Source organism: Astyanax mexicanus, chromosome 8, assembly GCF_023375975.1.
Source record: "Astyanax mexicanus isolate ESR-SI-001 chromosome 8, AstMex3_surface, whole genome shotgun sequence".
NCBI lineage: Eukaryota > Metazoa > Chordata > Actinopteri > Characiformes > Acestrorhamphidae > Astyanax > Astyanax mexicanus.
Genome location: NC_064415.1, coordinates 13,368,590 through 13,392,316, shown reverse-complemented (window position 1 = coordinate 13,392,316; position 23,727 = coordinate 13,368,590). Strand labels below are relative to the sequence as shown.

At 38.8% G+C, this 23,727-nt stretch overlaps 1 protein-coding gene across 1 annotated transcript; it reads right to left on the bottom strand.

Annotated features, from left to right (window-relative positions):
* Positions 1-6,864: 6,864 nt before the first annotated feature.
* On the bottom strand, positions 6,865-23,513 carry sf3b2 (splicing factor 3b, subunit 2). Its single transcript, XM_007236090.4, has 22 exons — positions 23,333-23,513; positions 21,732-21,778; positions 20,859-20,918; positions 20,260-20,514; positions 20,106-20,147; positions 19,855-19,981; positions 18,531-18,631; positions 18,187-18,295; positions 17,967-18,058; positions 17,668-17,859; positions 17,100-17,222; positions 16,915-16,995; positions 16,279-16,506; positions 15,538-15,687; positions 15,294-15,383; positions 14,860-14,967; positions 14,484-14,591; positions 12,791-12,933; positions 12,575-12,676; positions 10,673-10,772; positions 8,664-8,867; positions 6,865-7,093 (listed from the first exon to the last, which is right to left on the bottom strand). Exons 1-22 carry the CDS (start codon positions 23,457-23,459, stop codon positions 7,022-7,024), a joined length of 2,661 nt encoding a protein of 886 aa, XP_007236152.3. The 5' UTR covers positions 23,460-23,513; the 3' UTR covers positions 6,865-7,021.
* Between the last annotated feature and the right edge of the window lie 214 nt (positions 23,514-23,727).

Below are 23,727 nucleotides of genomic sequence, written 5' to 3'. Positions count from 1 at the left end.
TCTAAAAAAACTGAATATCATTGACAAGTTACTTTATTTCAGTAATTTAGTTTGAAATGTAAAACTCATATATTATATAAATGTATTACAGACAGACTGATCTAATTTAAGTGTTTATTTCTTTTATTGTTGATGATAATGGTTAACAGCCAATAAAAATAAGTGATTAAGAAAATGTGAATATTATAAAATACCAATTGGTACTTTTGGCAGTGTGGGCAGTGTGCCAAGTCCTGCTGGAAATTGAAATCTGCATCTCCAAAGTGCTGTAAAATTTTCAGAGAAAACACTGCACTGACTTTGGACTTGAAGTTTGGATTGGATTGTGTACATTATACTGTCACTGACACTAATGCTCATCATTGCAATTTGTGTATCATATTATTTTGATTATTATTTTTTGTAGTAGCAGTAGTAATAGTAGAAGTAGCAATTTAAAAAAGTTGTTATTGGTTATTATTATTAATTGTCCAATAATTAAATGTTTAGTATTTTCTTACTAGTAACTTCCTTATTTTCTTTATATGTAAATTATTTAAATACATACAGCTCTGGAAAAAAAAATAGGAGATCACTTCAGTTTCTGAATCAGTTTCTCTGATTTTGCTATGTATAGGAATATGTTTGAGTAAAATGAACATTGCTGTTTTATTCAATCAACTACAGACTAAAAATATTTTCATTTAAAGCATTTATTTGCAGACAATGAGAAATGGCTGAAATAACAAAAAAAGATGCAGAGCTTTCAGACCTCAAATATTGCAAAGTTCATATTCATAATGTTTCATAAAGAGTTCAAAAATCAATATTTGGTGGAATAACCCTGGTTTTTAATCAGTTTTCATGCATCTTGGCATCATGTTCTCCTCCACCAGTCTTACACACTGCCTTTGGATAACTTTATGTCACTCCTGGTACAAAGATTTAAGCAGTTCAGCTTGGTTTGATGGCTTGTGTTCATGCATCTTCCTCTTAAAATAAAAACATAAAATAAAAACATTTTTAAACATTTTTAGCACACAATATTATATTTATATCGAATTGCAATGTGTCATTTGTCTATTACTACTACTGCTATTAATAATAATATAAATGAGTGAAGGTAGTATTTCCACATTATCATTATGATCATTATTAATGTTGTTATGTCTTGCTTCTTTGGTGCATTGACTCGTCACCCTCTGCATTGCCTCTGTTCTTGCAGACCTGAGTTCTTAAAGGACTCACTCTGTGTGTGTGTGTGTGTGTACGAGTGTGAGAGTAAGAGTGAATTTAGGGAGAGCAGTAAAGTGCATTGGCTCAGTGCCAGCCCTGTTTAACACTGTTTCTGTGGCTGATTTATTCCCACTCTTCTATTAGAGGCTGTATCTGAGCTGGACTGAGCAGCAGAGCAGAGCAGATCAGATCAGGCCTGCAGGGAGGAGAACACAGGGGCTGCTGGGAGAACTGAAATCCAGCATCAGTCCAGCAGGGAATTCAGCACCTTCCGTCATCAGCGACGCTCAGGAGGGGTACAGGGGTCCCTTCTGAGTGTTTATACGACAGCCAGATAGTTTCCGTGCGTGGTGTTCGTCACAGGTGTGAAAGGGAACGCGGCGTGTTTGTTCTGGTGGCTGTCTCTCCTCTGAGTTTACACAGAGAATGAGTAGATGTTTATTCAGGCAATCCAGCTCACACATAACAGCAGTGTATAGCTTACATAACAGCTGTAAAACCCAGCACGCTGCCTGTCTGATGGAAACTGTGTTATCACTGCTCTTAATTAGAATCATGGATGAATCTTGAAGCTATAATCCTGAAGCAGCATATACATTGTAAATCAGGGGTGTCCAAACTTTTTTTTTGTTGGGGGCCAGAAGGAGAAATATATTTGAAGTCACGGGCCACAGACTCTGTAATAAAACAAATAATGAAATATACCACTTTAAATAATACTTTTTTCCTGATTATTTCATTTACACACAATTTTACTTGACTTACTATCTTTATCTTTAACAATGTTGTGTAAACTAAGATTTTTCAAATTGATGTTTAATTTCATGATGTCTCTTAATGTAAAACTCCTTAATTACGGCAACTTTTAGACTCTTTGGCCCGTTTTTCTGCGCTAGAAATGCGCACTCTCTCCGCTTTTAGACTCTTTGCCCCGTTTTTCTGCGCTAGAAATGCGCACCCTCTCCGCTTTTAGACTCTTTGCCCCGTTTTTCTGCGCTAGAAATGCGCACCCTCTCCGCTTTTAGACTCTTTGCCCCGTTTTTCTGCGCTAGAAATGCGCACCCTCTCCGCTTTTAGACTCTTTGCCCCGTTTTTCTGCGCTACAAATGCGCACTCTCTCCGCTTTTAGACTCTTTGCCCCGTTTTTCTGCGCTAGAAATGCGCACCCTCTCCGCTTTTAGACTTTTTGCCCCGTTTTTCTGAGCTACAAATATGCACCCTCTCTGCTTTTAGACTCTTTGCCCCGTTTTTCTGAACTAGAAATGCGCACCCGCTCCAATTCTTTGGCCAGTTTCTGACACCTAGCGTTCAAACTTTGAATCTCACATTATAAAAACCTGCTTAACAGCGGGCCAACTTTCATTCTATTTCTAAAATACCTCGCAGGCTGCTCCAAAAAAGGAAACGGGCCGCAAATGGCCCGAGGGCCGTAGTTTGGACACCCCTGTTGTAAATGAACTACTTCAATAACAAAGTGGATCTTATGTGATTTAGTCACAACACAGTATTGTGACACGGTATTAGGAACTGCATAAGCAAATGTTAAAGTGGTTTGGTCCTGCAGCGTACAGGCCAGTACTAGAGATGTTATTAATGAGACCACCCACTGGTGAAAATATGAACGTAAGTGCTCATTAAGCTTAATATGGTGTGAGATTATTTGGGTGGTGTGTCATGAGAGCGTGTTATGCTGGTATGAGTAGATCTTTAGACCCAGTGGCCACTCTGTTGGACACTCAAATTTAGCTGCTCTACCTTGTAGATAAAGTAAAATCAATGTGAGAAGCACATCTGATGATGCTGCACAGTTTGTGATGGTTAGCCAGAGGATGATGTCCACAGGTTGCTGTTGGATGAATATTTCTGGTTGGTGGACTTTTTTTAGTCATGTGGTGACTTTAGCCCTATCCAGATGGGATTAGTTTCTCAGGGGGTACTGGGGTCATTTTCTCTTTTAAGGGGGATCCTCTGTGAGAGGCGTCCTCTGAGAAAATTACAGGCTGAATGATCTGCTGCTTTTCTGCTGCTGAACTCTGTGGTCCTCCGGTAATTGAAGTCCTGTCCGGATCCACGTCTGAAATTCGTCATCTCATTTTAATAAAATAGCTATTTGTCCACTGCCATACATGATAGTTACACGTTGGGTGCGCGTTTCCACAGAAATCCACTTAAACACAACAGCGAGTGTAAATAGAGGAGCTACTGAATGCGATGTTGTGAATGAGAAAGCCTAAAAACTCACTGGTCCTCCTGTTTTTGCAGTCCGGACGCAAGAGTTTTATCACTGAGTAGAAGAGTGAAATATTTTACACAGATGTCCCCCTGAGAAACTAATCCCGTCCAGATAGGGTTTGAGGTGTTTAAAAACTCCAGCAGCACTGCTGTATCTGATCCATTCGTACCAGCACAACACACACTGCCATCGTCACTGCGGTGCTGAGAATAATGACCCACCACTCAAATAAAAGGGGCACTAAACCCCCTTCATTTTTGCTGACTCTACTCTCAAATCAAAATTAAAAAAGCCTAAAAAAAATGGGAGGGGTACTGGGTGAAGCATGGGTTTAGAGGCGGAGCAGGAGGGAGAGCTGATTGGCTAAGCTGCAGCAGCAGTGTGCCTCTGACAGCGATGAGACGATGATGGTTGGATATTAGCAGGGGGGCGGTTTTATTGATCTGCATATTGTGACGCGTCTGTGTATCAAAGTAAACGGACACATTATCTTCACCTACAGCACAGCTGAACCTGAGAGGTAGCAGCACTGCAGAGGCGGAAATTATTCCACAATAAAAGCATTTTTAAAGGTTTGGAAACGTTTATAAAAACATTTAAGCAGGACTGGTAGGTTTCATTACTTCTAAGGAACACATTTAAGCTATTAATGGAAAAATATGGTTTAGGGTTTAGTGGCTCTTTAAGGACTGCTCTGTGGTGTTAATGAAGGAATTGGTGGTTATTATAAGTATATAGCAGGTGAAAGGAAAAACTGTCTGGGCTGACAGGATACAGAGTGTGTAGAAAAAGAAGGTGGAAGAGCAAGAAAGAAAGAAAATTCAAGGAGGAAGACAGACTGTGATTAGCGTTCTCATTCTTCTCTCCTTTATGAGGTCATAGTTTAATAAGCAGAGTGTAGATGATGTCATTTAGATGAAATTACAGTGTGTCTTTAATTCAATAAAAAAAACATTATTACATCATAGACTGCAAAAAAACAAAAAACTGTCATAACAGATGCTCCTAAAAATAAAAAGATTAGGGGCTGACATCATACATTTACAATCTACAACTGCCCTGATTTATTTGTGCCAAACTTAAACAGAGGGAACAAAAATAGAAGAGAAAATAGAACTAAAATGTCTTATACTAATGCTGCTCCCTAAACAGTAAAGAGAAGAATTAGAGAAGAACTGAAGGAACAAAAGAAAGTAGAAAAAGGAGAGAAACAGAAAAGAAAAAGGGAGAACTAGAGAAAAGAGAGTACAAAACTGAAATTGAAAGACAATAGAAAAAGAAACGAGATAACAAAAGAGAAAGAGAAAGTAGAGAAATAAGAGGTGAGAGAAAATAGAAGAAAAAGAAGGAAAAAAAGGAGAAAGAAAGCTAGAATGTGGAGAAATTATATAACAAAAGAAAAAAAAAGGCAAAACAGGGAAAGATGAGAGAAAGTGATAGCAACAAAGAAAGAAGAGAAAACCAAAGTCAGAAGGCAGACAACATAGTTTACAAAGATGATGTCATAGTTCAAGAATCAGGAGTTTGCAGGTGATGTAATTTAGATGAAATAAAGGCTAATTGTGTAGAACTTATTATTACATCATGCTAGATGACAGGCAGAGAGAGTGTGTGTGTGTGTGTAGCTTAAAAAGATGAAGAAAAAAAGACTGTGGGGTAAAAGATGACATCACACACTCACACGTGCATTTACGGTCAGTGGTCAGAGCACTAGGCCTCAGTCCTACTTTAAAACCCTCACTGAATCACTGCCAATGAGTCTATACAGTAGCGCACACACACACACACACACACACACACACACACACGGGGGAGAGGGAGAGCTGGCCCATGCCGCCAGCTGCGGCTAAAAATGTCCGCTGCCACTTAGCTGGATCAAAGAGGAACAAACTACAGCTGAGCAACTGCAGCACCACACACTCTACACACACACACACTGCCCAGGCCAGGCCTGCATGATGGAGCAGTTCCAGCCAGGAGCCAGGGGACACTGGCAGCACGTGTGTGTGTGTAAGGGCCAGGGGGGGTTAAGAGAGAGCGTGTGTGTTGTTGGAGAATGTGTACTTAAGCAAGTGTGTGTGTGTGTGTGTGTGTGCACTAGTGACCGAGTCAACCCCGGTGAAAGCAGTTAAGTAGGTCAAGCTGAATCCCAGACGTCAGGTGACTGTCACACTCCCAGCACAGTCCCCACTCCCCCTACTGGACACGACCCTCCACTGCAGCCTGAACACTGGGTCAATGGGCCAGAACCACATCCCACTGGGTCACAACCAGTACCTGATTATCTAGAGGAAGTGGGTGGGGTAACATGAGAGGAACAGCCAGTAGACAGACAGACAGACAGACAGACATACAGAAACCTGTAAAGTTTGCAGACACTTATAAACAACATATTGTCTGAGATTGTTCACTAGATGTTGTATAACAGCTGTAAGAATTTGATTGCAATCAACCTTCAGAGCATTAGCAAAATCTGGCACCTATATACACGTCGTATAGTGTACATACAATATACTACTAGTTATGCTAATAAATGTTGTTGGACAATTTATTAGTTAATTTATTTAACTGCCACTACTTACAATTATTAAAAAATATATATATATATTAAAATATATAGTACATACAAATAATGAAAAATAATAATTGTTCCATCTAGTTAGTTATACAATAACTTATTGATTTATAAATAACTTAAATTGTAATTGACTTTAGATTAGGTATACAAGAGGATTAACGTTTTTTAATTAATTTCACTGATTATAAACATTTATACATTTAACAAATATATGGAATTATTTATTTATTTATTTAAATCCAATAATTGAACAATTTAAATGTACTTACTTTGCGTTTAAACATACTATAAATTAAAGGTTTCATATATAATCAAAAAATAGAACTTCCTTTCTTTAACAAATAACATCAGTGATGTTTGAGACATTAATATTATTACTTTAGATGATGGAGAATTGCTGTGAGAATCAGATTGCAATTACTCTCAAATCTGGTACTAATGATTGAAGTTTAATCCTATAAACACAAATTCTATAATTACTCCAGGAAATTTACATCACAAATGAATCATTATATGTTTATATAACAGTAAGCACTGGGCATGGTATCCAGCTGTTTTAGAGTGTCCCAGCGCTTATCTCTAGAGATTATAAAAGCTTTGTGTGTTTAACTGAACACCTGTGCTCAGAACCATTATCTTACAAGCTACAGTTAAATTATTAATCTAAAATACTTATGGAAATCAGTGTGTTCATTTATATATGTAAAAAGATTTTGTCTTTATTGATCACACATTGCAGGTACTGTTTTTGATTCTGAACTATTATTATTGGTCCATTTATTACAGAGCAGCAGCAAAAGTATGAGAATGTGTGTTCAAGAGAGAAATAAACACATGATTAAAATGGCATGAATTTATATTTTATTTACAAAACATGTTGGAAAATGAAAAACTGCTGCGGATCAGCGTACACATACACGGCCCGTTTCTACTGACTCACTTTAAAAAGAAAAACAGAAAGCATGAATATCGGTGGTCTCACGATTCTCTCCTGCCTAAAACTTGAACTCTTTGTATTTCTTGGCTCCGGTGCGAGTGTCCTGCGGCTGACCCTTCCTCTTCTTTTGCTGTTGGACACACAGGGAGAGAGAGAGCAGTGAATAGAAAGCACAAGGGAAATGCGGAGCTTTATATAGCATTAGATTTGCATTATATTCATCCTTAATAACACCTGCCTTCTCAGCACATTAAACAAATGCAAGTTAGGGGGTCAAAAACCAGCAACATGTAGGAAGGGGCTTAATAAGGAGCAAGAAGGACAGGACAGGTCAAATTAGAGGCTTTTCTTTTCAACATGCTCATGAGGGGCTCACATGGGGAGGGTCCCAGGTGGGCATGGTTAGTTGGGCTTCCCAAACAGGCTTAAACACATTACAGCCCACTTGGGTCCCATCAAGGGCCCGATGCAGTGCACAGCCCAGATGGAGCCCATGTTTAACCTCTCTTGAGGCTGCCCATAAATTCCCCACATGGGCAAGTTATACAGATTTCTGTTTAGTACTGTTAAAAGAAAAAGGTGCAAAACGCAAAAGGTTGATACCCACCTCCAACAACAAAGAGAGAAATTCTTTATTTTATCAAAATGACTTAGAGAGTCATTATTATTTTATCAAAATGATAGAGTTCCAGAGTAAGCATAAACTACAGCTCTAGGAAAAAACTTAAGCCCACTTAAAAATAACGAGTTTCTTTGATTTTTACCTTTTTAAATTGAAAACCTGTGGAATATAATCAAGAGGAAGATAAATGATCACAAACCATCAAACCAAACTGAACTGCTTGATTTTTTTAAACCAGGAGTAAAGGCATAAACTTATTAAAAAGCAGTGTGTAAGACTGATGGAGGAGAACATGCCAAGATGCATGAAAACCGTGATTAAAAAACAGGGTTTTTCCACCAAATACTGATTTCTGAACTCTTTGAATATGCAATAACTTGTTGTCTTTGCATTATTTGAGGTCTGAAAGCTCTTTATCTTTGTTATTTCAACTACTTCTCATTTTCTGCAATTCACAATATTTTATTTGGAATTTGAGATAAATATTGTCCGTAGTTTATAGAATAAATAAACAATGTTCATTTTAAATCAAACGTATACCTATAAATAGCAAAATCTGAAAAACAGATCCAGAAACTGAAGTGGTCTTTTACAATACTCAATCAAATGCTATAAAGTAGTATGTCTTACAAATTATTTGTAGATAAAAATATAATCGTACGCACATTACCATCACACTCAAAGGTGGTGGACAACAGGTTATACTAACAATTCAGGTAAAGTCAGTATTTTATCGTCGTCTCAGTCACAACAAAAAATCTCTACAATCTCTACATTTTCCTTTACTAAGAAAAATCCTTATCTCATGGCATTTTGATAATATAAAAGAACCACTGCCAGATACTTATTTAATCTAAAGGCTCATTTAGGCTAAACGTTAAATATGGAGACATATCAATGAACCCTTATATTACCCTTATCTCTATCATCTATAGACAAGTTTAGGCATTATGTAACTGTCATTATGCTTTCAGCATTTGCCTCTACATAGCATTTTGAGCTGCAACTTTGGAGCTGAAGCGCTCTATAAATAAAAGTTTATTATTATATTAGTGTGAATATGAGACTGTAGCAGTACCTTCTGTTTGGCCGCATGTTCAGCCACCATGTCGCTGAAGTCCTCCTTCTCAACCTGGGCCTGCTGCTCGCGCACATGTTCCTCGTACTTCTGCGTCATGGCCATGGGGTCTAGCTCCAACTCCTCGGGAGCGAGAGCGACCTCCACACCCTGAGAGTCGCCCCCCAAACCAGACACACCGCCCACCTTACGGCCCGCGGCCGCCTACAGCGAGAGGAAGAGAACGGGGGGAAAAGAGAGGGAGAGATAAAGTTATAAAGAAATAATCCAATTGGTATGCATGCTACAACACTGTTGTGCTCATTAATCTTCCCTGTCATTTAAAATGCAAATGGGACCCATCTGGATGACTGGTGTGTCTGATTTTAATCTAATAGAGTTCTGGGCTCACAGATGAACGAGACAAATAGCAGAAGGCACGATGAGCCCACAGATAAAAGAGAGAGAGAGACTCGTCGCTCCCTTCAGAGAGCTTCTCTAAAGCTCAGATTTAGCAAAACCAGCAGTATTTTGGGACATGATGAAACACAGCAAGCAAAACCAACACAGTCTGCATCATAAAGCTCCTGCTCTCTCATGTGCTTTAAATAAATCAAGCCTGCTCAGCTCTGGCTTAGGGGAAAATATTAATGATGCCAACAATAAAAACGCTATTACAGCCCAGTTAGACTAAAGCAGCCTGCATATTGCTTACTGGACCCTACCAGCTTTCATTCATTATCTGTAATACTGTACTTACCTTACATAATACGCCATTAACTGACCCTTTTATAACTATTATTAAATTATTCATCTTAAGCACTAGATATACAGTCAGGGCAATAATTTATTATTCAGTACCAAAACCAAAATTTACATTACAATAAGTCCACCCACATATAAAGACACTTAGTGAAGGGCCCATAATTTCAGAAAGCCATTCCTAGAGATATTGGGCTTCTCCATTATTCTCTTAGACTTAATTAACTCAACTGATAACTAGCTGAATTTTGTGTGTTAAAAGAGTACCGGAAAATTAAAGGATTTTAGTTGCTCCCTCTAGTGCCAAAAATCAGGTAACTGTCTTTTTACAGTACTAGACTTAGAGCACTGTTAAGAGTATAAGATTGCATTCAGTGTCAAGAGTGTTGTGAGCTCAGAATATTGAATGATCACCACCCCAACTCCCCAACTCATCCTAAATGTTTTGGAACTAGCACAATTTTTGCAGGGAACACCGTTGCACTGCACCACTGCTTAATAATGGGGAATTTATGTTCTCATCTATTGTACCAGGAGGAGTCCAATTCTAATGGCAAAACGTGTTTACATGGAGTAGACCATCTGAACGTGTGAATTTGCACATTTACAGTATGTATGTATGTATGTATTTACAGTTTGTATCCATTTATTTATTTTACTTATATATTAAATTTATTTACAATTTTTCCCATTTTCTCCTATTTTTTTATTGTCCCACCCATTCAACTGCTACTCAGCTGTATATCGCCATATTCAAACTACTGCTGATGCAACATTGCCGGCTCCAATACATCAGCTCACAGATGCCTTGTGCTGATCAACATCACCCTGGGAGTGATGAAGGGATAGAGCGCCATCTACCCACCCAGAGACAGAGCAAGGCCAATTGTGCTCTCTCAGGGCTCTGGCAGCTGATTGCCAGCTGCATGACCGCGATTCTAGTGAACTACCGATCATAGTGGCAGTGCTTTAGACTGCAGGACCACTCTGCGCCCCCGTGTATCAATTTATAACATTAAGAACACACAGCATGACATGATGCTGTTGTTTCTATGTGCCCACATGACAGTGAGTACAGCACTACAAATTTCAATAAATAGGGCATTAGTAACCCAGATATACAGACATCTTAGTGTCTCAACAGCTCAACTTTTCCACCATCTCAGCAGCAATGTTCTCATTTTACAAATAATCTTTAAATCTCCAGGTTTTCCAGTGATGCATAAAAACCCTGATATTAAAGTCTAAGCTTTAGCTCTTAAACTCACCGCAGATATGTCGTAGATGTGTGTGGACGCCATCATGGCTGATCCCACTGGGCCTGTTCTCCTCTCAGGCAGCACTGTGAACAGCTGTGGAGTCTCATTTCTGATCACACACAAAAACAAACACAACAAACACAGTCAGAACTAGGCCTGGACAATAATTCAACAATAATTATTTATAATTCATAAAGCCTATAAGTTTGATTACTTGACTGGGATGTCATGTTCCTTTTATGTATATAAAGGCTTCTTGTTTTCTTTATCCTGGTTGAAACGCTTCAGCTTTGATCTGTTAAATATGTTTACAAAAGAGTTATACGCTCTGTGTCTGTTGTAACTTAGTTATTTTTAGTTAGTTAGATATATAGGCTTATGTTTGACAGGGATGTCATTTTTTTATTTTGCTATATGCAAATAAAATTGAGCATTGATTTATTTTGATTTTTTTTATTTCTTAAGTATTATAAAGTTTTTTTGAAAGGAGGTTTCAAAGATTTAAATTAAAATTTCAGACAGTAGTGTACATATTTCCATTGCAAGTATTCTTAGCAGTTTTCTGAGGCCTTCAAAGTATTTATATCGATATCGAAATTATATCGTATCGACCGGAATTAAGGAATATATCGTGATATAAATTTGCCATATCGTCCAGCACTAGTCAGAACCAATTACTCTCTCAGAAAAACTATACATCTTGATACACACACACACACACACACTGACACACTCGCTGACAAAAAACAAAACAACAACACTTTTTGAACTGCTGCAGTCAAAACATCAGAGGCTACTTTTGGGTAGTGTTGGAGAAAGATTATTGACTGCTATATAGACTAGACATTTTCTACGACACAATTAAAAACACTGTTCCCAGCTGACAGACTTTATAAAGGGCAATTTTTGGAGATTTTTTAGAATTGTTTATTAACAAATTAGACACAATCTGTGAGATCATCAGCCAAACTAAACCATGTTGTTGTTAACGACAAACCCTGATTCTGTCTGGAATTTACCGATGTTGGGGTTTGAGTATAGACGCCTCATCAAAAGTGTTTAATTCCTTCTAACTTTCAGCAGGACAATGCTCACTCACTCAGCAAGGGTTTTCTAGAAATGTTTTTGCAAGACTGCAACACTTCGTTGGTTTGCCTGGTTGCCAGATTTATTGCAATAGAGCATTTATAGGAATCTAAGTGTGTGTATGGTCTGCATTCCCATCTAGGGATCTTATACGAAACACAAAGGCTTTTATGGCCTACCGTATCTCATCTTGTATCCAGGCTAGTTTAAAGATTTCCCCAATACCACATATAATTGCACATCTTAACCTTCATTTCTATTATAATTTTATTTCAGATTTTTCCCCATTTTCTCCCAATTTGGATATCCAATTGTCCCACCCCTGTTGTGCGTCCCCATCACCGGTGACGCCCGCGACCCTTGGAGGATGCGGACGAGCACACGCCTCCTCCGACACGTGTGAAGTCAATCACCCCTTTTTTCGAGCTGCTGCGGATGAATCATTGCCTGAGCGGCTAGCGCGCTCTGAGGAAAGCACAGCGGCTAGGTTCCGCTCATCCGCTCACAGACGCCGCCCAGCGCCACCTTAAGTGTGATGGGGAGAGAGCGCCATCTACCAACCCCAGAGGGAGCGGAGCCCATTTTGCTCCCTCTAAGCACCGGCAGCTGATGGCAAAGCTGCATGAGCGGGGGTTCGAACCTGCGACCTCCCGCTCATAGTGGCAGCGCATTAGACTGCTGGACCACTCGGCGCCATCTTAAGCTTCATTTCATTCCAGTTACATTTTTAGTGTTTGTGACTTTTATATAGAGGTCAATCTTTTTTTGCTAGAGTGCATCTGTATTTGAGAAACGTGTACAATACAAACATTCATGTACACATACCCATCCATTGCCTCTTCAATCTTCTTCTTCCTGAGTTCAATCAGTTCTGGGGTCTCCATACCAGCAGGAACAGAGGAGAACCCACCAGGAGTGATCATGCCACTAATAGTGAGAAACAAAAGACAGTCAGATTAGCATCCTCATTTCATTTATATTGACATGCCAGATGAGCTGGGACTAATCAGTGATTAGGAACTGGCCTAAAGTGATCAGTACCTGTCGGCAGGTGTGAAGAAACCAGTTTCGTCTGGTTTGTCCTCGTCACTTTCTTCCTCCTCTTCTTCTTCTGAGGATTCTTCGTCAGATGGCTCGAGCTCACCCCATGGGGTGCGGTCCACCTCCTCCTCCTCAGCTTTGGCCTGTTTTCACACATTCAGCACTGACTCAGGGCACATATTCTCACACCACTGAAAGACTCACTTCTACAGTACTTCTACAGTTCTACTAGGAGATTAATGAATTATCATCAGACCTGTGCCTAATTATTTTTGCACATATATCAAATTATTAATTGACTGATTTTTTAAAGTTGATTTTAATGTGATTTAAATAACTCATTAGGGGTGGGCGATATGGCTCTAAAATAATATCACGATATTTCAGGGTATTTTTGCGATAACGATATACTTGGCGATATAGGAAAACTAAAATATGAGGAATATATAATAATATATAATATAATAGGAATATGGTATAATAGTATAACAGTATAATCATTATGTGGCAAAATAAATAATATAGAATAAAGTAATATAATGCAGCAAATAATATTGCAGAATATTTAGTGCATGCATATAAACTGCAAACTAAAACAATTATACAATAAATAAACCTAAAGCTTCACAGTAAATAATAGACTACTTTTAAGACAGAACAGCCCTATTATCACGATATGGATTTTTAACATCATGAGATTTCTGTGTCACGATATATTGTATACGATATAATATTGCCCACCCCTACAACTCATTTATCAGTTATATTACAGTGTTTTTTGTGTGCACATCAAGTTAAATAAGTGAAAATTAAAAACACAGTACATGTCCACTAGCACTAGTGCGCCGTGATGCTATTCAATAATGCTACATTAGCAGAAGTTCGAAACGAGGTGGTGGCTGACTTCACATGTATCGGAGGAGGCATGTGCTAGTCTTCACCCTCCTGGTGTTGGGGCATTATTAGTGATAGGGGGAGGAGTCCTAATAAGTGGGTTGGGTAATTTGCCTTGTAAATTGGGGAGAAAATATTAAAATATTTTATTAATAAATTAAAAAAAAAAAAAAAAAAAAAAGGTAGTCAATCTTACGTTTGAGATTTTAAGTTTTTAAATCTGCCTCATTGTAATCCATAACGCATAATCAGCCATTTTCATTTTTTAGTTTTTAAAGGGTCCCTGATCTGTGTGTGTGTGTGTGAGGCTTGTATGTGTGTGGCATCTCAGCCTTCTGTTCCCTGACTGGCTGGATGCAGCACAGCGATCGGATTCATTTGATTAAAGTTGAGCTCTGCTAAACTTTATCGCCGGAGGGCAGGGCTGCGTTCAATGCAACGCAACCCAGCATGCACCGTGGCATGTGGTGTCTCTCTCCATTGAAATTAATAGGATGCATTGAGGCTTAAGTACTAGTGGACACGTACCCTTAGAACATTTAATTCTTGCAGTGATGTGAAAGCTAGCAACATTAATAACATCCTGTGTAAAAACGTGCTCAGTACTTGGCCCTATACTTAATTTTAACTATAAAATAACTGTTAAAATGCAGCATTTATCCAAAGACCAAGTACCAAATCTGGTATAACTATAAAATCTCTGTCAAACACAAATAAAGTGAGTGTGTTTGTGATGCAAGGACAAGCAGGTCTTCTCCCAATGGAGGAAAATCCCATTAGAAACTGTGTCCCCACTCACCTGAAAATCTACAGCGTTTGTTCCAAACACATCTCCATAGAGAGGTTTCCCAGTCTCGTCAACAGGGGGCTTACCCCAGCCTCCAGCGTGATACCCAAAGGAACAGTTCTGAAAGAGAGGTTAATGAACAAATACACAGGTATAATTTCACCTTTAACAAATATTTTATTTTTTAAATCAATCTTGTGTGACCCTGATTGCCACAGTAAAATATGTTTTGTACTAAAATGTAAGTTTTTACTATTTATTTCATATTTATTAACATATCTGAACTTCAACAAATGAGAACAGAATGTCATTTCTACTTTTAAATCTGTGTAAAAGCATGTGACAGTGGCAAAACTGGTGTTTGGTTACCCAGTCATTCCATACTAACCTCAGGAATGGGGGCGTTGAGACCTGGGATTTTGAGGTTAGGGTAGGAGGGGGGAGGGCCGTATCTCTGCATGGCAATAAGCCACGGTGGGGGAACTTTATGGGAGTTCTGCACAGAGAAAGAGAAAGAAATAAAACATGATGATTACAGCAATTCAAAACTACTATATTCTAAAATATTAAATCATAATTCAAGTAAAGCAATAAGAAAAAGTGCACATGGGTTTACAATGCTGTAAATCTCTCCACAAACACTACAGATTTTACCAAGATATTTGAAAAAACAATTCCTAGCTCTGAACACCAGCACCATCTGCTGGGCAAATTCGCAGTTAAAGCTTAAAAAAAGCCTATTTTTAAGATGATATGATGTAGTGAAATGGGACCAAGCAAAAAGAACAGAATGCTGCAAAAAGAACAGAATGAAGGACTCACAGGTCCAGTGGGCATGCCCAGAGCGATCCTCAGCTCATCCGACAGATCACCAGGCTTCTTCTCCTTCAGCCGTGTCTCAAACTCCTTACCCTGAGAGACGCAGAGAAAGAGACAGAGCAAATGTGACAGTTATGCAATAGTCATGTCTAAAGCACAGAAGAAAAGAAAAGAAAAAACAAACAACTCTCTACAGTTCTCTCAAGTAGAAGTTATGAAAAGAGACGCTGTCAGATTATGAAATCACCTCATAGTACAAGTCTCCATGGATAGTCAGCTTTGGCTTGATCTGCCACTTGAAGAAAGCATCGTGGAGCTTCTGGTAGTCAATGTCAATCTTTCCCATCTTGGGCCGAACCTTCTCACGCATTTTGGTCTTCATAGTTTTGGCATCCTCCTACAGATTTTAGAAAGGTGGTTAATTCAGGGTTCATACACTTTTTAACCAATAGGTTTCCATGATTTTTCATGCCTTCAAGGCAAATTTTCATGATCATAACATTTTTAAAGCAGTGCAGACACCAAAAATCATCTAAAACTATAACGAAACCAATTATAGTAGGCATACCACCTAGTATCCACTATCAGACCTTTTCAAATACGCTAAAACCACCGAAGACGCTCAGGCCTGAACCACAATAATTCAGGATGCATTGTCATAAGCATGCTGCTCAGTGTTTAAGCTTCCTTCTAATTTTTTTCTCCCCAAGCTAAGCTGATTGTCCCACTCATTTAGTTAGTGAGCTGTATTGTTTCTTGCTAATGTATTAAAATGTATTAATCTATTTACCATTATAATGACAAATGACTCAAGATTAAAAAATGAAATCACAACAGGTAAATCTTTACTGCTTTAAGGATTCGGTCACAGGATCAGTCAAAGGTATTTTCTTCTTTTTTTTATGCAAGACTTTCAAATACACAATTTATTAAAATCTAGCATTCTCTCTGAATTCTCTCTAAAGTACACACTATGTATTTGACTTACCTTCTCCTGCAGAGCTTCCCTCATCTCCTGGATGCCGGTGCGTTTAATGAACTCAGGTAACTCAAATGGAGGCTTCTCGATACCCCTCTTGCCCTGTAGGTACTTCCTCTTGAAGCACCAGTGGCGGGGCACAGGCACAGTGTTTCTGGTGGCCTTCAAGTGCACCAGCAGCTTGGGCTCCTGAGCAGTCACATCATGCATCTCTACCACATCTGGACGTGCCACCAGCTGAAGGAGGGGGGGAATACCAGTGACAGGTCAGAGATTGAGAAGTGCTTCAAACCATCACAAATATAAAACAAGCTAACATGAAAGTAAATATTACACTTTCATATTGGATCGTAAAAGTGTGTTAATAGAGATAAGGGATGTGAAACTGAATGGTGTCAGTTCAGCACAGTGTCAGCTATAGTGTTTTAAATGATTGTTAAAGCAGATGTTTGCTAACTGTTTTTGGAAAAGTGTTGAAATTTCTCAGTTTTGAAACTGGATAACAGTTAATTCGGGTGTGACATCACTCTAATCTCAGACATCTATCAGAATTCTGAGGTAAATGAAATGGAGTATTAATCTGGCAATCAACAGCAGACCTGTGCCCACCCCTGCTGTCATGCATTGCAAGTGTCTGTACTAAACCTGTTTAAGCTCAGCCACAGTCAGTCTGTTCATCCTCCTCAGCTTCTTCTTAGACAGCTTTGGTGCATCTGGCTTCAATTCCTGGAAAAATGGGAAAACAAAATGGTTATAATTGCATATAATAAGAATGTGTTCAATCTTCCAACAGTTTAATTTACTGTCAATTATCCTTGTACCCAACTAACCTCATCACTGTCGTCACTGTCTTTCTTCTCCTCCAAAAATCCCTTCTTCCTCAGCAAGGTGCTTTCCTGCTTTTCTGCTTTCTCCGGTTCCTTCTCTTTCTCCTTCTTTATCTCATCTGTCAGCTGTGAAAAGAAATACATTACACACTATTAACAGAACAGTTTCATCACGAGTAGCTGAGATAATGCTAAATTATACAGCTTCTTCAAAAGGTTTAATCTGCTTCTATTGGAGTAACTGTTCCTTCTGTCCAGCGAAGACTTTCTACTAGCTTTCAGAACTTTAGTGAGAGATCAGCTCATCTAAAAAGAACACAGTTCCACTGCTCCATAGCTCAATGCTGGAGCCTTTTTAATCCCTCTAGCCCAAGTCCGCCAATAGGCATGGTGTATAAAGATTAATTTTATCTGCTCCAGAGAGTCTTATTCTATTAGTAATACTTCTCTACATGGAATAGACATGCATATATTTGTCAGCAATGGGTGCAACTTAAAGTAGAAGAAAGCAATTATTAGAAAGGGTGCTTGAATTCTCCAATAACTTTAGCTATGCTCAGGACATACTCACCTTGAAAGCTTCGAAGATCCTCTTAAAGAAAATGTAGTTAGGGTCATAGATCTCCGGCTCCTCTGTGACGTACTCTATCTCCACTTCTGGCTCCTTCTCTTTCTCTTTCTCCTTCTCAGTCTCCTTCTGCTCTTCCTCTCTATCCTTCTTCTTCTTGTTCTTCTTCTTACGGTTTCTACGTCTGCGGCTTTTCTGCAGATAAACAATAAAAAAGGAGGTTAATTAAAAAAATAATAATAATAAAATGAACAACTAACACAGACACAAGAGAGGCTGATAATCACAGTGAAAGTACTTACATCTTTTTTAGACAGGGTACCCTCATCTTCGTCGTCTGAGTATCCTCGAGCAGCATTGTTTATCTCCATCTCTGTGCCATCATCATCCTCTTCTGTATATTCCATTTAAAAGAATCAGCACAAACTTAAATGTTATTTTGTTTGTTTAAGAACCATTACATTATTGTACCACTAACAAAACAGTGAAAACAGTATTTCTGGCTGATATTTGTTTTCTGACCTGTAGGGGCAATAGTGAGCTGCTCCTGCCTCATCTCTTTCAGCTGCAGGATCTTCTCCAGAGCCTGCGGGATCTTTGGGCCAATGCCAACCTCATCATTCGCCCACATCTGTGCCAGAGAAGAGATACAGTCAGTACTCATTTGGCCAAGAGATTACTGCATATACAATTATTTACAATGTGCCAACATGCAAAATATACGTACATATATCTATATGTTTTTGTGTTATGTTGTATCTAAATAGTTGAGGCAATATTAAGGGAACTTAAAGGAATCAGGGAATATCAAATTAATATTTGAGAGTTATGTGAAATGGAAAACAACTTCTCATAACTTTTCATACCTCTCTACCATCCTCTCCAGGTGGAGGTGGAACCCTCTGCCTCTGATTGCTCTGTGAAATCACTGAAGCACCAGGAGGAGGTGGGGCACTAGTCGTCAAGACTGCAAAACAAGAGAAAAGCGAAGATGAAACGCATGAATAAACACAGTATTTTATTGACATACACACACTGTGCTTTTCCAATAAGCAATAAACAGCATCTAAAAACTCTTAACCCCATATATTGTCACTATTTTCACTGGCAGGAGTTGTTTCATCTGCCTGTCACTATAGCTATTTGAGTGTTCGATATATTGTTCTGGAATTGGTTGTGATAATCTATATTATTGTTATTTTAAGACCATTTTATCATTTTCTTCAGCTAAAATAGTGATTGAATATGATAAAACAAATACATAGTTTAACAAAGCACAGAGTAGTGAACATTTATTTTTTTAGGAATACTCAGACATTCAAATTGAAATACTACATTTTTGAAACATACTAGTAATAATAATAATATTAATAATATTAATAATAATAATAAATAAAACAAAACTGCTGCTTTTTTAAACAAAGCTGATATTCTTGCCAGGGTCAGCAAAAATTATATATATTGTACGATTTGTAATTTATGTAGTTATCATGACAGATAGGCATAAATCGTATAAAATTAAAATCAATTAGAATGAATAATGCGTTTCAATGATAAGTCTGTATGATAAGTCGATAATGTAATTATTGTGACTGGTCTTTCAAGAGTACCACTCATAAGCACCCATGCCACTGCGTTGTGATACAAAAAACATATAAAACTGAAATTGACAACTGCAAAGACTACTGGAGGGTTAAACATCAGCATTTCTGATACGAAATTATTGCCAATTGCGGTTACAAAACCTTTATGTTTGCAGAGGAATTTAAAAAAAATTGAAACATAGTTCTTACGTTTCAGCTGGAAAACAGACAGTTTGTGAAAGGGTAGATAACTGCGTGAACTGATACCAAGCATGATAAATGATGAATGATTGATTTCCTTTAATTTAATAATTTCCCAATAATTTATTAGCAATTAAAATATTATTTCCCTTAAAAAATACATGTTTTCAATAAACAACTAAAAAGTCAAAAACAATTGTGTATGATGTATACCTGCTAAATAGAAAATCAATACATAGAGGCTTACAGTGCAAAAAACAGAGGTGCTAAAATACAGATGAAGCAGGATTTGGATTAGCAGCTGTGTTGTGCTACACCCAATCCAATACTACAGCACACCTTTTTACACAGGCTCCCCTCTACATCACCTCTACACTTAACATAGTGTGACAGAACATGAACTAACCCCTCAGTGGAACCAGAGGAGGCAGCAGGTTGGGTCCTGGTCCTGGCTCTAGCCCTCTTGTGCCTGGCGGTCCTCCCTGCATCTTAGCCATCTCTTGCTGTCGCTCATGCTCCAGCAGCTGTGCAGCCTAGAGATGGAAGAAAGTGGGGTTTTTCTTCATTGTAGAAACGAGTGTAGGAAGAATCACAGGACATTTTTTCCCACAAAAATGGAATGGTCTATAAAAAAAATACATATAAAAAGACTCTTACTCTCTTCTGCTGCTCGAGAAGCTCCTGCTCCTTCATGTCCTCCTAAAAAGACAATGACAAAAATAGCAAATTAGAGGTAAACAATATGAACAGAATGCATGCATATCTGTAACTTAAGCAAAATATCTCTTACTGACAGAAAAATAAATCCTACCTGATTGGCCCTCTCCTCTTGCTGCATCATCATGGCAGCTCTCTGCTGGGCCATCTTCAGCTGATCTTCCTGTGGCATGCCTGGGGGTACTCCTGGAGGCACTCCCGGGGGTACTCCTGGAGGAACACCTGGTGGCTCTAGGCCCAAGCGTATGCCAGGTGGGGGCCCTCCCATCATTCCCATAGCCTGCAGCATGCCCATTCCTGGGGGGAGAGGCATGGATGGCATTGGGGGCATGGGTGGCAGACCTGGAATCTATAAGGTGAGAGAAGGAAGACGTTAATTCACTGACATGAGCAAAAATCATAAGATCAAAAGACCAGAAAACTTAGATCTCAGGTATTCAGCAGGGCTGAAATGACCTCCTAATCATTTTTTGTAAAAAAAATTGCTTAATAACTGTACAATTAATGTATATATAATAAATGTTTTGTTTAAATCCTCTCAAGCTTTATTTTAGTAAAAAGATTCAGGGTCTCTGGTTCTGGGTGAAAACTGGATCTGAAACTGTGAAAACTGAGTGTCTACCTCTACATTTAATTTATTTTCCATAATTCACATCACATGATGATATAAACATAATAAATAAGAGGGCTTACCGTGGGCATGCCTTTGTCATCTCCACCAGGTATGTTGGGCTTATTCAACATGATTCCAGTCTGAGGGGAAAAAAACACTTGTGATAAAGCGCATTCATATCCAGCAAGGACAGAACGAAACTTTATGGGTAGTGTAGGGCGAGCGCTCAGAAGCAGGGCCAGTAACCATGGCAACAAGGAGGTACAGTTTATCCGACACCGTTTATTTACACACCAACACTAATATTTACAAATTTACAGGCGTACGTACTTGACGAGAAAAGAAAACGAAAAGTAAACAAACACAAAATAATCTCTTCACGCAGAGAATAAGGTCTATCTCCTATACAGTCGTATAGAGCTTCTTTTCATGGCTGATATCCCGAACTATCTGCCCCCCCCTTACTCATAGATCCAGTACACCTTTTATACCATTAACCCCTCCCATGAACATACCATTTCTCACACGGGTAGAACCGGGTAATGATACACCAAGTACATGGTACTATGATATAATAAGAACAACAATATTAATAATAATAATAATAATAATAGTAGCAAACTCTAATCAGTTTGTAAGTGCTGAAATCTGTACGAGTTTCAATGTACATATAAAATACACATTCACATTTCTTCCCTTTCTTTTACAGGTACACACTCCCCCTCTCTTCTGCAAGGATGGACTCACCCAGGTAAGTAAAAGGTTTTGAGTTACGTGTAGTACCCTTTTGTCTCAACAGGCTGAGCATGAGTGTACACAGGTAAGTGATATAGTCTTTATGGTGATGAAGAGGGGTATAGCCTACTTCATCACAACACTCAAGCTCAAAATAACAGTGGAAAAAAAAAGGTACAAACAGTGAAACCAAATTATTTACTTTACAAGTCTCTTACCTGCATCATGTAATTTTTCAACCTGTCTATTAACTCTTCTCTAGGGCCTGAGAAAAAAGAATAAACAGAAAATACTGTATTAAACAACTGCACTGTTTTGTTTGCCATGCATTACTCTCATATGCATACATTACACACAGGAAATTCAACAAATGTGAATAATAATTGTGACTTCTCTAATTGCACAACTTTACATTGTACTTCACTCTATTGTACATTTAGCATTTCGCAAAACATCAAGCTTACCTCTAACATTACATGTTCACATTGTACTTTCTACTTTCTGTATTTTATTGATTTACAGTTATATTCTGTGTATTTTTTTTTGGTAACTAAGCTCATTATTTAAACTTATCTCTCAGTAGTAAGAGAGCTTCTACTCTAAAAACTCCAGATCACAACAGAACAGATGACACACTTAAACTATTTTTCGTAAAATGATTTGTATGCATTCTAATTTTAGTGATTTGCTGGAGATTTTAAACAACATAAGGAGTCTCTGCTGGACTAGACAAATATCCATATCAAATATCCAATCAACAGCACCATGTGGACACTGATGAAGGACTCAAGGATGACCTAACAGTGCATCAACAGATTTAGAGCCTCCGTCTCTGATTTTACGTCTACAAGGTGGAAGAACTAGGTAGGAGTTCCTAATAGACTGAACAGTGTTTAAAAACGTCAGCAGCACTGCTGTTTCGGACCAATTGTAGCAGACCTGTGGAGTCCTGACCATTTGAATAAACAGGGTAAAAGGAAGACAGTGAAGTCTACAGAGAAACAGATACAGGACTCTACTATGTAATTATTAGTGTACATATTGCACCTTTATGCTTAGTGTAGCTGATAAGATAAAAACACATTTATTGAAGATTACATGAATATATTTATTAGCTCTGTGGCAGGATCTCCTCCACCAGTCTTACACACTGCTTTTGGGTAATTTTTTGCCACTCCTGGTGCAAAAAATCAATCAGTTCAGCTTGGTTTGATGGCTTATGATTACCCATTTTCCTTCCTTATATTCCAGGGGCTTTCAATTTAGTAAAATCAAAGAAAATCATCATTTTCAAATTGTCTGATTTTCCAGAGCTGTATGCAGTATTGACACATAGACCAACTGACTTGTATTGATAAACACATGTCTGACATTTATACACAAGAATAAGAAAGTAGTCATGAAATAAGAGGTTTAGCAATATGACGGGCTTGGGTTGTGTGCGTTTTACTTAGGACACAACATTTACCACAACAGCTAACAGTTAGCTAGCTAACTAGTTTCCCAGTTCATTGATAGCTACAGAACCAACATGGCGCAGCTACACGCAACTTTACTCGTTTTAAATCAGTTTAACGTGCTAATAAACTCGATTAAACAGCCTTAATATCTTTACACACATCATGAGAACCCGCTCGCAGCAATGACCCACAATAAACACTAAACACCAAGCTAATAACTAAGTTACTGTTTCAAACAACCGGCATCAGAAGCAGTTAGCTTAGCTTCCAGATTAGCATGCGTGCTAATTAGCTTAGCTTAGTTTAGTTTAGCTGTCTCCCCCGGCCCGCTGCAGACGCCTCTCCCCGGGTTAACTCACCCATTACCGGCGCCCCGATCTCCGCCAGCTTGGCCTGTAGCTCAGCGTGGCTCCATGTGTTGAGCGCCGCGGCGGAGGCGCCCAGCTCCGGGCTGGTCTCGGCTCCCGGGGGTCCGTCGCTAGACATTTTCACACAACCGCGTTCAACAGCACCGCCGCGCAGACTCGACGCAGCAGGCACTGCGCATGCGTGCTTGAATAAAGGCCGGCGGGCCACTGCGCAGAAGCGTTGATCTATATCTCATGTACACCTCAGAGTTTGTGGTTCGGAGTGTTTATAGATCAGCGCATCCGCTCTACAGAGCTGTGTCCCACCGGAACAGGACAGCAGGATTTTAAAACTGTGCACATGCGTTCCCACTCATACAGTAGCCCAGTGTAAACACGCTGAACAC